Raw genomic sequence first — 13819 nt, 5'->3', positions numbered from 1 at the left:
AAGCTCCTGACCACAACTGCCTACCTGAGCCTCCAGAGAGTAGCAACAGTTTAGCCGTGGAAACACACTGGGAACAGCTAAGAAGGAAACCAGGCTTGTTGTTCTTGTGATGAGAGCACCAGTGTTAACAAGGATAATGAAATAAGGACAAAAAAGAGGAGGAATCTATCCAAAGTAGGTCTAGCAGTTTTGTTCAAAACCAGAATGCGCTGTTTGAATAGCACCACGTGGGCCCGTATACTGTCGGCATTTAAACTCTGTCACTTTTCACTGAAATGCTGCATTTTTAGGCTTCCCCGAGTTCTAGGATTTGCATGAGCACTGCCTCAGGCCTCCTTTCCTTCGGTTCTGGAGAAGTGCCGGTCATCCTCCTGAGCCTCCCACATGGCTCCCTTCTGCTGTCAGAGCCCACGGGGCCTGCGACCAGAGCAGAGGCGGCCCCGCACGGGCCTCAGGAGACTGCGGGCCTGAGCCCAGCAGAGGGTCCTAGGACGTGGCTTCAGAACGAATTGTAGAGGAGTGAGGATGGACTGATAAACCAGGTCACGGTAATGCTGTTCCCGCAGTGGTCCCTAAGAACTGTGACATTTCAGGGCAGCACACGGTGGGTTAAAATAATCCAAATCCTGCTAATAATGTTAGCGGACATGATGTGAAATCTTCTAAATTAATGTTTAGTACTAACAAAGAAAATAGTATTGTGTTTATTTAGTTTCTTAAAATTGATTCTAGAAGCCTTTCCCCATTTTGCTCTATAGCATAATTAATAATTCCAGAAAACAGAAGGACCAAAATTACTGTTATTTCTTCTCAGATGCTAACCAGTCTCCTGCCTTGCAGACTTGAGCTTTTATTCTTCCCTCTAAAGTGTAAGATTGGTGGGCCCACAAATCCTGTCCAAAGTCTATTCCTAGTCTCTGCTGTCGCTATCTTTGGAAATAATTTAAAATGTACATAGTCCTGATATAACATTTTTTTAAAAACACCCAAAAGCTGCTAATGAGGCAACCTGTTAAGCAGCTACTGAAGGAAACGAACGAAAGGCAGGAAATGAAAGAAGGACAAACTGTTGGTTTAAAGCTATTACAGTCTTTTGAAAAAAGATGAGACGGTAGTCCTGGTCATGGCAGTGTCACTCAGGGGAGGATTTAGAGTTTCTGAAGGAGCAGCGGGCCCGCTTTCGTCTTGCTCTCTGTCAGTTGTGTGTGTGTGTGAAGCAGCTGGAAGACCTCCATAAGTGCACAAGTACTCCTGCGTTCTTCAGTCAGGTCTACAGGACCATGGCTTCCCACACTTGTGTTAGCTTCTCGTTGCTCACAGTGTTGAGGATAATGTGATTTTGGTCATAGTGCGTACCTCCTGAAAGAAAGAAAAGGAAAATAATAAAAAGGAAATGTGCCTGTAGGAAACAAAGCAGGGAGGAAAGCCCTGGAACCCGTCCCTGGGCTGAGAGGATGATTCAGTTCTGGGTTGTGTTAAAATCCCATCATATGGGTACCAGCAACTCCACACAGGATGTGCTAAACCTCCCAGGGCTCCTTTTCCTACTCAAGTCTTATTGAAAGGTAGTCTACACCCACTCTTTTAGGTGTCTGAAACGGACAGGGGGGTGGTGGGGAAGATGATGGAAGAATCTAGAGAAGGGAAGAGGAACAAAGAGATTGTGAAATATACTCAGTGATGGGATTGTGGATTCACGATACCAGGGCTTAGGAGTAGATGGAACAGATTTTGCATGAAAAATGGCCATATCAAGGCAAAGGGGAGGTTTGAAAGACACCCAGATCCTGGGAACTCATATAAAGATTCATAGCACTTGATACTGAGTTTCACTGTAATTTAAACTCCTTTCACCAGAACATAAGAATTTTTTCCAAGGGTGCCTACTAGATGCTTAGTTGAGTGTTTAAAAAAAAAAAAACAAAAACAAAATAAAACGAAAAACCAACCTCACGGCCTTTTCTTTTGATGCGAAGTATCCTAAAGAAAAGATTATCTGATTTTTTTTTCCCCCAGTGTAGAATAAATAGCATTTCAAATACCTTATCCTTTCTTAGCATAAGCCTCTGCATCAAGGTATATTACAGGGACTCCATCGAAATAAAAATCTGTTCCTCTAGATATGAGGCAGTGTGACTGGTATTGAAATCATACTGCATCCTCAAGCCAAGAAAAATTAAATGTTCTTTTCTCTTTTAAGCATTTACAAAATATACAGGAGGATTATCCAGGAAACTTAGACAACTCTTACAAGAAATCCATTTATCATCATTGATAATCTAGAGCCTCTACACATCTAGGTGTAGGATAGAATATAAGAGCAAGGTGCCTGGGCCTTTATGTGTAAGTGTGTACTGGGGGGTGGGGGTGGGGGAGTTATCACCACCAGTAAATCCCACTGTCTAGTAAGACACACGAACTATATTCCATTGAGATTTGGGGATGTATTAAGATCACAGTGTTTTCTTGCTTCATTCTTTATACCATAATCTTGGAATCATAAAGCCTAGAAGAAAGTCCTAGAGAAATCCTCTGATTTCATTCTGCCTTTGGGGAGGAAGGAGATCATCCCAACCTTCTGATGTTTTTAGTTTCTATTGCTGTCATGTCAGGGGTCTGAAGTAATACATGATGTTTGCCAAAACAACTCCCTCCCCAGACCCAGGAGCTAAGTTACAAGAAATCTAATAAATCTTAGGGCAAGGTCAGCAGCAGGTAACAAAGGGTTCAAAGGCTGTAGCTGATGAAAATCCTAGTCTTCTTTAAGTGTACCAGAGAGCTATTTGTATTTCCCTTGCACCAGTGGGGGCTGTGCAGTCCTACTCCCTCATGCCCACAAGATGGCATCACTCGCCCACGTTCTGAGAAATCTAAATTCAGTTTACCAAAGTAGGGAGACTAGTGCCTCCACCCTGCATAGATACACTGAGCGTTCACAAACATACAGAGATCTATCCTTACTCAAAAGGCACTGGACTAACTTATAATGCATTTTATGAGGAAGGGTCCTTCGAGCTTTAAAGCCCTAAGGAGGAAGCTCCTGGAGTTCCACAGTTCTTGTCAGTCACGACTCGAAGCCAGGCATCCATACTCCTTGTCAAGTACCAGTGTGCTTGGAGCTTCTGTATGGAAGCTCTCTGAAGCCAAGATAGTATTTTTCCTCCCCTTTGGGACCCAGTGTCTAGCCAAGAGTGGGTACCCCAAAAGAACATGTTGAGAGAATTAAAAGAATGCTCTAGAGACTAGTTCATAAGGATTATAGGAACCTCTTAACCTTGACACAGGAAACCGACTACATAAGAAATAGGATTCCATTTTTTTTTTTTAAGAATGTTTCCAATTTAGTCACATTTCTTTGTTTTTGAAACTCTATCTTGTAAGACCAAGGAGCTCTAGTTCAACAAGGTGATACATGCATATGCATGAGAATCCTCAACTAGACTCACTGAGGTCAGGGCCTTTTGTGATTTTAGTCTAACACTATTACAATAAAATCAATTTTTAGTCAGCCTAGGTCCAGATTCCACCTCAGGAGTTAGATACAGGACTGCGATTGGCCCCTCTGAGTCTCACTTTTGGGCTGTAAAATGGGACAGGCTTACATGGGGCTGGTAGTGTTGCTGGGAAGATCCCGGGAGATAGGATGTATGTAGAGTGTTCAGCACAGTGGCTGGCACACAGGAAGGGATCTCTATATTAATATGCTCATTTAAAAAAATATATATAATCTTTGTTACGTACACAAACAGAAAATAAAGGAAACGATTCTTACCTTTGACATCTAAAACTAAATTTGGTTTCAGCTTGCTGTAGATCCTGCCATCCGACTTCATGCTCCAGAACTGACTGTCGGCATTCTGGTCGAGGGCTAGGCCCAGTTTAGAGCCAGAGGTCACGAGGCTCCCCACGATCGTGAGGCAGCAGTCTTCCGCTATCTGCTTATGGAAAAGACAAGGCAGCTTAGAGGTGGAGACGCGTTCAGGGATCATGATTATTCAAGTTGTCTTAATTGTTAGCTTCATTTACCTCACGTGAGACATTTCAGCTTTAGCCAGAGGAACTAGGATCAAACAACAAATACTTATGCCTTCATTTCAGGTGACATGAGTGCTGGAAAGTTCTCCATTCTTGTCCTTTGTAAGATTTCTGCCCTTTGTGAGTCGGGGAAACCTTTAGAACACTAGTTGTCTCTTTCAGAAATGACCACCATCAGAGGCTGCGTCTGTTGCTAGATCTTCCCTGACCTAGCCATCTCTGATCAGCCTGCCCCTTCTGGAAGGGGACTGCATCTCTAATCTGAAAGGCTGCCGTAACAATGAAGTAGCTTAAAGGGCATTTAATTATTTTAAAACTTGAAATTCCACTTACTCTTGTCTTTCCTTCTGGAGAAATGTCTATAGAAATTTCTAAAAAGGCCTGCACTCCAACTATAAAAATAGCAAGGATAAAATACACATGCAGTGGAGTGTTGTAAAGATTTTAAGGGTCCTTTTCTGAAGTGAATCTACCCTTTACATATAAGCAGTGGATAGTCATAGGTTCACATGATATTAATACACCTTGCTTACAGATGTAAGTGCTTAGGAAAAATACACTCTATAGGAGATAAAAAGAGGGATCATCTAGGACACTTTTTCTCACTGACCTTAGTGAATTTACAGGTAATATCACTAAAATGTTTCTTAGGATTGCTGAAAGGCAGTTTTCTTGAATTGTTTAAGATAATTAGAAGACAGAAGTTGGCTGCTTTTATGCTTCCGTAGTCCAGTTACTTCTGTTTCTCCTGCTGTTTCTTCTATGCCTGTCTAAACAGTACTTCTGTTGACTGAAAGAATGATTGTCCCTCAAGCACAGAGCACAGCAGACCCAGTTAATAAGCTGTGCTCCCCTCCACCAGGCTGTAGGCCATCTGCTGACTCATGGGGCCCCAAGTTAAAAAAAAAAAAATCGGGAGCGAATAGTCAAGCCCATAAAATCAAGAAGGAGTTAAAAAGAATATCTACAACAGAAGCGTGAGCTTCTCTAATAAAGTCTTTTACTACATGCAGCTTTACCATGTCTTGTACAGCAGGAGTGATGCAAGAGGGAGATGGACCATTTTCCATTTAACATGGTATGACAATTAGGAAATTGTTGTACATTTCCTAACATTAGGAAGTGTTGTACAAAGGGTGTTCCTTTTTTTTTTTTTTGCCCCAGTCTGCGGGGTCTTCTGAAATAAACCAAGAGTGATTTGCACTTACAGTGCTGGGGCTTACTGAAATAAACTATAATTAAGTAGATTCAGGAAAAGGCGAGAATAACACAGATGCTTCCTTCTATCACCAGATAAAAATCAGGCATGAATGTAAATATTCCATTTTGGATCAGTACTAGATTCTCCTCCGTTTTAAGTTCCCAGACTGGTTCTATCAGCTAAAAAAAAATATTTTCGTGGAAAACCTAATTTATTTCTGAAAGTGTTCCCGGAATTGTGAAATAGCATCTACTTCAAGAAAAATGCTATTCCAAACCCTTATCTGATCCTAAAAGCTCACCCTGCATTTGATGCATCCTTCTTGATAAATCCAAATCTGATCATCAGCACCGACATCCTCCATGACCTGTATTCTAAGGAGCTTCAGATCCTCTAAGTTTCCATTGGTGGACATGAATAAGCCTGTTGCTTTGTTTCGAAGTCTGAAATAAATTCGTTTCTGGAAGACAAGGACCCCGGCAATAGTCACACACAGGAAGTACTGTGAGGAGCACAGAATAAGCATCAGCAGCAGGGAAGGAATCAAAGGTGAGGCTGGACTAGGGATAATTGCGACATCCCTCAGATTGGGAGGCGACCAAATCTCATACTTAAAACTGAAACTAAAAAGTTGAATTACATTTACAAAATAAAAAGAAAAGAAAATAATTTCAGAGAAAAAAGCATATTCAAAGCCTGGAAAAGGAAAATAAATACCTGAACAAAAGGTCGTAGAGAACCTATCTGGCGGCAACCACTGAACTTGTACCAATTCGGGACTTCCGCTGGTGACAGTAGGAACTGTCGACCCCTGTAATTGCCGTATTCATAAGTAACCCATCTGGGAAAAAAAGTAGAAAACCAGAGTAAGTGGCAATATCCATTTGACAGTTGGCCTTGATTATTTTTAGAGTACTTCCCATTCTTACACTGAACTTTATTCTTTAAATATACATTGGGGTGGAAAAGGAAACTATCTTATTTTCTAAAACACTTAAAGCACTCATTTCTTGACAAGTAGGAGATTCTTGGTCCATGAGTATTTATGCCACAAAGATCCATTCCTGAATGGAAGCAGGTGAGTCTTTCCCTCTAATAAGGCAATGACATGCAGTCCTTTCCACAGGGCTGCCCCGTTTTTCCTGTGAGGCTTTTGTAAAAACATTTTCAGTTGTAATACTTTATTTAAATAGTTACTATTTGTAAAATTCTTAGTGTGTGGCACATGCTAAGTATTATATAAGGGTTAAATAAAATAACTCAATAAAGGTTTATTTAAGACAAGTGTAATCTTCCTCAGTCCAGAAAACTGCTGAGGATACTCTGGTCTCTCTGCCCGAAGATGCTGGCGTCCACACCTGAAGAAGTATGGGTTCTGGCACACACTGGCATGCGGGCAAGCCAGCAGCCTTTCCTGTCTGGCTGATTTATGATATCAATGAGGAATGTTCTCTACTCTTAATCCTGGAACTCTAAAATGTTATCATCTTAGACATTTTATCATAGAAACAAAATATTAATTAAAGCTTTTCTGGGTGGGGGTGGAAATCACCCATTATTCTACCACCATAGTAATCCATAATTTTTTTCAAAAAATTTTATTTATTTATTCATGAGACACAGAGAGAGAGGGAGAGGCAGAGACACAGGCAGAGGGAGAAGCAGGCTCCATGCATGATCGACGTGGGACTCGATCCCGGGTCTCCAGGATCAGGCCCTGGGCAGAAGGTGAGCCACCCAGGCTGCCCCATAATTGTTTTTAAATAACTAGGCCGGCCCCTCCAATACCTGATGCATACAGGTGGATTATACCTATTGTTTTTATGGGGGAAAGAAAAATGCTTTCTTAAAAATATATTACATGGATAGTCCTTATTCATTTTTATATCTTAATTTCGAAATTTTTCAAAATTCAGAAAAATCTTCCCACGTTGACCTTTAATCATTGTGCACAGCATCTGCTAATCATTCCTAGGTCAAGGAAAATCCCAACCCTACTCCAAAGCCAAAGGACTTGGTCTATCAAAGGGATAAGAAAAATCAGCTCCTTTTCTTAGTTAAAAAAAAAAAGTGCTCAGTATATTTACTGAGCACTAGTTTGCAAAGAATTCCCCTAAGAACTTGAGAGGAGCTTAAGACAAAGTCCTTACCTTAAGTAAATTAAAAATCTGGATGAAGAGAGGAAAGCGACCTCACATGTGGCTTTTCTCAATGGAAAAACTGTACTATGAAGGTGCATAATTATTAACCCTTACAGAAAATAAAGGGATAAGAGGTTCTGTTTCAGTTTGCTTAAGGTAGCGCAGGAAAGACAAATGATCAAACCTAATTGGTAAAAATCAAATATTTTAATGAATAAAAAGCAGGTAACTCACATGCCACCAATCACCTGAACAGAGCGTATCTGTGTGTTGAATCCTAGGGATCGGAGATTAACTACTTCTGCATTAAGTTCAATCTTCTTTCCTTTGAAGTCTTCTCTTTCAAAAAGAATAATTGTTGGTTCAGAAAATTCCTGTCGAGGAACAAAAATAGTTTCTGTCACTCAGCTTTGACAATAATTTGGACTTCTACAGAAATAATCTCCTTAAGGGACAACTTGTAAGGTGGGACCAGGCTTAGCCTGTCCTAAAGCACCTTTCCCTGGAGGTCCGAGTGTTCCTGTACTCCAAAACAACAGGGAGGAAGGGTGGAGGGGCAGGAAAGTTTCTACTGCATAGGAAGGTAGGTAAATATAATGGGGTTTTAAAGCGGGGAGGACATATCCTAGGCACAAAAATATGGATATCTGAATCATCAACACTTGTCATTTATTTCTAATTTTGCCATTTTTTTTTTTATTGGGGATAAGGAGGGGCTAGGGAGCCATGTTCGGAAATGGTGAGGGCAGTGGCAATCTGGAGTCTAGTGGTTCAGTGGCAATGACCTAATCAAGGAATCTTCCCCTTGTATACGTTTTTCTTTCTTTCTTTTTTAATACTTTATTTAAATTCAGTTTGCCAGCATATAACAACCAGTGCTCATCCCATCAAGTATGTATGAATTTTTCAAATGCCTTTTTTGTTGTTGTTTTAATTTTAAGTCAACAGTGTTCCCAAACTTTCCTGTAGGAATAATTGTTAGAAGGAGAGAAAACAAAACCAAACCAGGGTGGAAGCCCCCTGTTCAAGCCATCATTCATTTTTAAGAGGACAAGAGCACAGACATCCACTGATTTTCAGAAAATAAAAAGCTGGCAGCTTATGCTTGTTTTCCAAATTACAGACCCTTATGACCCTAGTCTAAGCTCTAATGATAATAATCCTAAGATCATAAATAATACATCAAAAATTCCGTAGTCACTTAAAGTTTTGTGGTTAGGGTGTGGCAACTTACTGCTTCATTTACGTGGATGTGCCCCGACGTGTACAAAGATTTCTGTCGAGCAGTAAACAGAGCAGATGAGTATATAGAGGTGGTTTGTACGTGTAAGAATGAGGTTATATAAAATATATAAGGAAACGACATAAGTAGCAAAAGTGGCGTGAGCATATATTCCAAGTACTAGTTGATTTGAAGACTTGACAACTGACATGCATGTGGTGTGTGTGTGTGTGTGTGTGTGTGTGTGTGTGTGCGCGCGCGCGCACTTATATATAGATTTGGAGATAGCTTTTAGACTCCTAAGCAAGTTAAATATCAATGTTTTAGATATTTTATTGTTTATAAGCTAATGAATCTTCCACATCATTCCAAGTTTCTCTGCTACTATTTTCACATCTCAAGAAAGGTCAGCATTTTAGTTATTTGAATAGGCAGGGAAGGATGAGCTAAAGCCACCTCCTGTATGCTCTTCCTACTTTTAAAACTCACGTCACCAACTACATGTGTTTAAGGCTTCTTATGAGAGATCAGCTACAAAAAGACAAGTATTTCTACAACTACAGATAGACATATCTGGACTTGAACCTCTGCACTCTATCTTGATGTTTTGTTCTACTGAACATTGCTTGGGCTACATCAAAATGAAAGGTTTCTGTTCAAAAAGGGAGACTATCATCTGAATTAACACATATGTGACGCACTGGGAGAAGATGTGATTGCAAGTCCTTAAAACAACAAAGCGATTTAAAAGCCATGAGGGGGAACAGCCTGGGTTGCTCAGCAGTTCAGCGCTGCCTTCAGCCCAGGGCGTGATCCTGGAGACCCGGGATCGAGTCCCACGTCGGGCTCCCTGCATGGAGCCTGCTTCTCCCTCTGCCTGTGTCTCTGCCTCTCTCTCTCTGTGTCTCTCATGAATAAATAAAATCTTTAAAAAAATAAAAAAATAAAAAAAACTATGAGGACTTTCTGTGACTCAGTAAAACAACAAAAGACACAAGACCTTGTAACAAAAGATAAACAAGACCTTGGCAAAGGATATAAAACAGGCAGTTCACTGAACAGCAAACCCAAGGGACTAATTCGTATGTGAGATACCGGTCTCACTAACAGTGAAACATAACACAAGATGATACTTTCAAGCCAATTTCTTCAAATTGATGAAAATGAGAGAATTCCCAGTAATGGCAATGACGTAGAAACCAGGAACCCACATGCTCTCTTGGTAAGGATCTCAAGTAGTGGAATTTGGCAGTGCCTAGAGAAATTCATGCACGTGCAATCCAGCAGACCCACTCTTATTTATTTTTTTTATTTTTTTATTTTTTTTTAGATTTTATTTATTTAGTCATGAGACACAGGCAGAGGGAGAAGCAGGCTCCTTGCAAGGAGCCTGATGTGGGACTCGATCCTGGACCTCAGAATCACGACCTGAGCCAAAGGCAGATGGTCAACTGCTAAGCTACCCAGGCATCCCAGATCCACACTTTTAAAATACATACCCCCAGGAGACTTCACACAGGTCAACAGGGATATATGTGTGTGTGAGAGGATTAAGTAAAATAAAATATGGTGATGAATACTTTAGCCAATTAGAATCAATAAACTGGATGTACATTCAGCATAATGGGCAGCTCTTAAAATTTTTTTAATGTAAGTATTGGGTTTATAATGATGAGAACTATAGTATCATACTGTATATAAATTAAAAGCCAGTAGTTTTTTTAAAAACACACTTAAGAATATCTGAGCTGTATCCCATACACGTCAGAATGGGTGCCCGTAAAGGAGAGAGGCATAGAAACAGGGATCGGGCATGCAATGGAAAAAAACAAGATAGGAAAGGGACCTTGAACTAATCCTTGATGACTGTGCCATGGCTGACTCAACACTCTACACCTGAAGTCTGAGAAAACAGCCAACCAAATCACCTTCTATGCCAAAGATCTAAAAAGAGGGGCGCATGGGTGGCTCAGTCGGTTGAGCACCTACTTTTGTCTCAGGTCGTGATCTCCAGTCCTAGGATCAAGCCCCATGTCAGGCTCCCTGCTCAGTGGGGAGTCAGCTTCTCCCCTCCCTCTCCCACTGTGCTCACTCTCTTCTCACTTGCTCTCAAATAAAATCTTTAAAAAAAAAAAAAAAAGATCTAAAAAAAGGCCAAAACATCACAGGAAGCAAAGTTCTACTACAACTGTTTTCTCTGCCTCTGACTTTAAGTCCTGAGGAAGCCTACCTGTGCCCCCATCAGCTGTCTGAGCCCCACATCTCTGTGACACCTTATTCACACGGACATACTTACAGCATCTATAAAACGAAGAGACTTGAAAGTTGCTCCAGGCAGGCATCCCATTGCAGAGAGACAAGGATAGTGGCCTTCTTCCAACACGTACTGATTACCAGAGAAATTTTCTCCATCATACGCAACCCAGCTACGATAGGAAAAACCACATATATGTAGAATATGTAATTTGAATATTCCTATTCAGGAAGTCTGATTTTGAGAGGTAGCCTGTTATAAAGCACAATGCGTATAGCTAACTGTTCTTTCTTCAAAAATATCTAGGCCTATTTACTGCTTTCCATCTTTGGCAAATTAATATTCATAAGAAGTCAGCTGTCAGTTTGGCATTTGGGAAACTATTTTTTTTCTTCCTCCATGAAATTATTCATGTTTTTGCCTGTGTACCTTCCAGTATTCCTCGGCCCTCTCCTGGGTGCCACCATTCTTCAGCCCGAGTCCTCTCTGAGTAATCCTTCAACCTCCGCAGCTAGTGGATCTACTGATTTCCTCCCCAAATTTCTCTTTTATCCTCATTTCCAGCACCTCTGTACTGGGCCAGGAGTCAAAATACCACAGCGACTTAGACAAGTCATTTAGCCCCTCCGGGCCTCACCAGTGTCAGTAACATGGTGATTTACCATGCTTCCCTAGAAGAGATGGGGTTTTTTGGTTCATTCTTTTAATCCAACAAGTGCTAACTGAGGATTAATTGTGTGTGTCAGGTACTTCTCCATTGCTGGGGACAGAAGAGAAGATAAAATCCCTGGTACCATCAGGTTTACACTCTAGTTAGCTGAGGCAGACAATAAATGAACAACAAAAGTACCTAGCTGGTACTAATAAGTGAAGCAGACAGGGGATAAAGAGGAACTGGGACAGAGACGGAGGTGTGTGCTAATAAACTGGACTTTTACTGTAAATTTGTGCACTTGAATGCTAAGACAGTGCAGTTTCCACTGTGCAATGCTAAATGATAGGCTGGTGCTGTTGAGACCATAAAGAACTATATGATTAAAGGTACCATTACTATTATTACTATTATTATTATTAGACTTAATTCCTCATCATCTGCACAGATGGCTTCAAGAGTTTTCCTGACCAACTTTCCACGACCTTGGGCTCTCCCCTCCTTCTAAAGCCTTTGTAAAACTATTTTCAGCCCAGCACTTCGAGCTCATTGCCTTTCCCTTCTTGTGTTTTCTGTGGCATCCATCTCTTACACTCAGGGGTAGCCTTCATGATCTGATCCCACCTTCTCCACAGTACAAAGACCTCTCAGCTCTGGGGTGTCGTGCTCCTTGATCACATACACACCAGCTCCACGCCAGCCATGTACTGCCTATCATGCAGAATGCCTATCCTATTCCAATCTACCGTTAAAAAAAAAAAAATCTACCTTGAGAGGCGTCTTAGAGATTATTTAGAGTCCTGGTACAGGTGACAGGACAGGCTAGAGAGCAGAGAACTGGGTCTGAATCACATTGTCCGGTGATGTGATTCCATGTCACCCTCTGATGTCCGGCACTCAGATGCTGCAAAGCACAGTTTAGTACTAACAGGGCCTTGTCTCGTTCGGTGGTTTTGTATAATATCAAGCAGCTAAAGGTGTCACTAAATACTTGCTGATACGTGAATTCTAACCTTTTGCAGCAATTAGGCTCCTCCAGCCCACTGTTTTACTTACCTCCCTCCTAAAACTCTGCAAGACTTGGTAGAGAACGAATCATCAATTTGACTTGTTGTTTCTTCAAAACCTTGACTGCGACCTTGAAACTGTGGTTCTGAAAACAACTGAATCTTTGAAAAAGTAAACAGAAACACGTGAAATTATTTTCCTGAACACATTAACTCCTTCAGCCTTTGAAGTGATGCAAACATGACCTGTTAACTCTTGTTACAATAAACTACTATGAATTTTATAAATCCTTTAATTTTCTATTTCTACATTAATGATCAATTAGAAATACTTTGGCTGCACCATTCATGCTTACTTAATTCAGAGACATCAAAGGACAAGCCAACAATAGAGGCCGGTTTCTATAGAACACCCTGTTGCGACAAGCAGTGAGGCATTTTAAAGCTTTATTGTGGTCAAAAGTAATTGTTCATTAGTTCTAACATTTACAAGAAACTTTATTTTGGAAACATAGTATGGTTTTCCTCCCTCTCAATGGAAGATACTTGCTGACTTATTGGAATCTTGTGTATGCCAATAAAGGAGGCTACAGTGGTGTTTGTGCCTCTGTAATTAGGGCTGTCTGAACTCTGAACACTTCCATTAAAAAGCCTAAATGACAAATGTAACACTTCAGTTGATGCAGACAGTCAGCACTCAAAGGCTTGCGTGAGAGACCATATAAAAGAGACCATATAAAATGTTTGTCTAATGCAGACGCAGCAAATATGAAAATTCATTTTACTGTTTATCACAATAACTATGTATTGTTTGAAATATTAATCCTAGCTTACTAATATAAACTGATCGGTATAATGATATCAAATTCAACTTTATATAAATAAGAACATTTTGTAAGACATTTAGATATGGGTAAGTGCTATCAAGCATTTATAAAGGAAACCAAAATCTTATTTTATTTTATTTTATTATTTTATTTTATTTTATTTATTTTATTTTATTTTTAGTTTTTCCAAAATCTATTTTAAAATACAATTATGCTCTCTGGTATAAAAATGGGTAAAAACTAACAAAATGTCCCAAATGCCTCACATTTTACACATAAGATCAGCTTTTCAGCAGAAGCCCCTAATTATAATAGATTATTTTTTAAGTTACCTGATTTCGTCTCCTTGGACCAGTGAAAGAATCCTAAAAATTTTTAAAGGGAAGAGAGAAGGACATGAATAGACTGGACATATCAAAAAAGTTCTTTCTTCCAGCTCATGAGCAATTACTGTTAAAAATAATCTCAGAACAGTTTCTA

General features: G+C 40.2%; 1 protein-coding gene across 1 annotated transcript in view; it reads right to left on the bottom strand.

Annotated features, from left to right (window-relative positions):
* Positions 1-688: 688 nt before the first annotated feature.
* CRYBG1 (crystallin beta-gamma domain containing 1) overlaps positions 689-13819 on the bottom strand; it is a 199972-nt gene continuing 186841 nt past the window's right edge. The window contains exons 15-22 of the mRNA XM_055329591.1: positions 13672-13704; positions 12562-12674; positions 10896-11025; positions 7612-7751; positions 5954-6077; positions 5538-5696; positions 3773-3935; positions 689-1359 (exon numbers count right to left, since the gene is read on the bottom strand). Of these exons, the coding sequence (XP_055185566.1) occupies positions 1271-1359; positions 3773-3935; positions 5538-5696; positions 5954-6077; positions 7612-7751; positions 10896-11025; positions 12562-12674; positions 13672-13704 (951 nt within the window). The 3' untranslated portion in view covers positions 689-1270. The remainder of the gene's footprint in view (positions 1360-3772; positions 3936-5537; positions 5697-5953; positions 6078-7611; positions 7752-10895; positions 11026-12561; positions 12675-13671; positions 13705-13819) is intronic.

The sequence above is a fragment of the Nyctereutes procyonoides genome, unplaced genomic scaffold (assembly GCF_905146905.1).
Source record: "Nyctereutes procyonoides isolate TBG_1078 unplaced genomic scaffold, NYPRO_anot_genome, whole genome shotgun sequence".
Lineage (NCBI taxonomy): Eukaryota > Metazoa > Chordata > Mammalia > Carnivora > Canidae > Nyctereutes > Nyctereutes procyonoides.
This window is presented reverse-complemented; position numbering and strand designations above follow the sequence as displayed.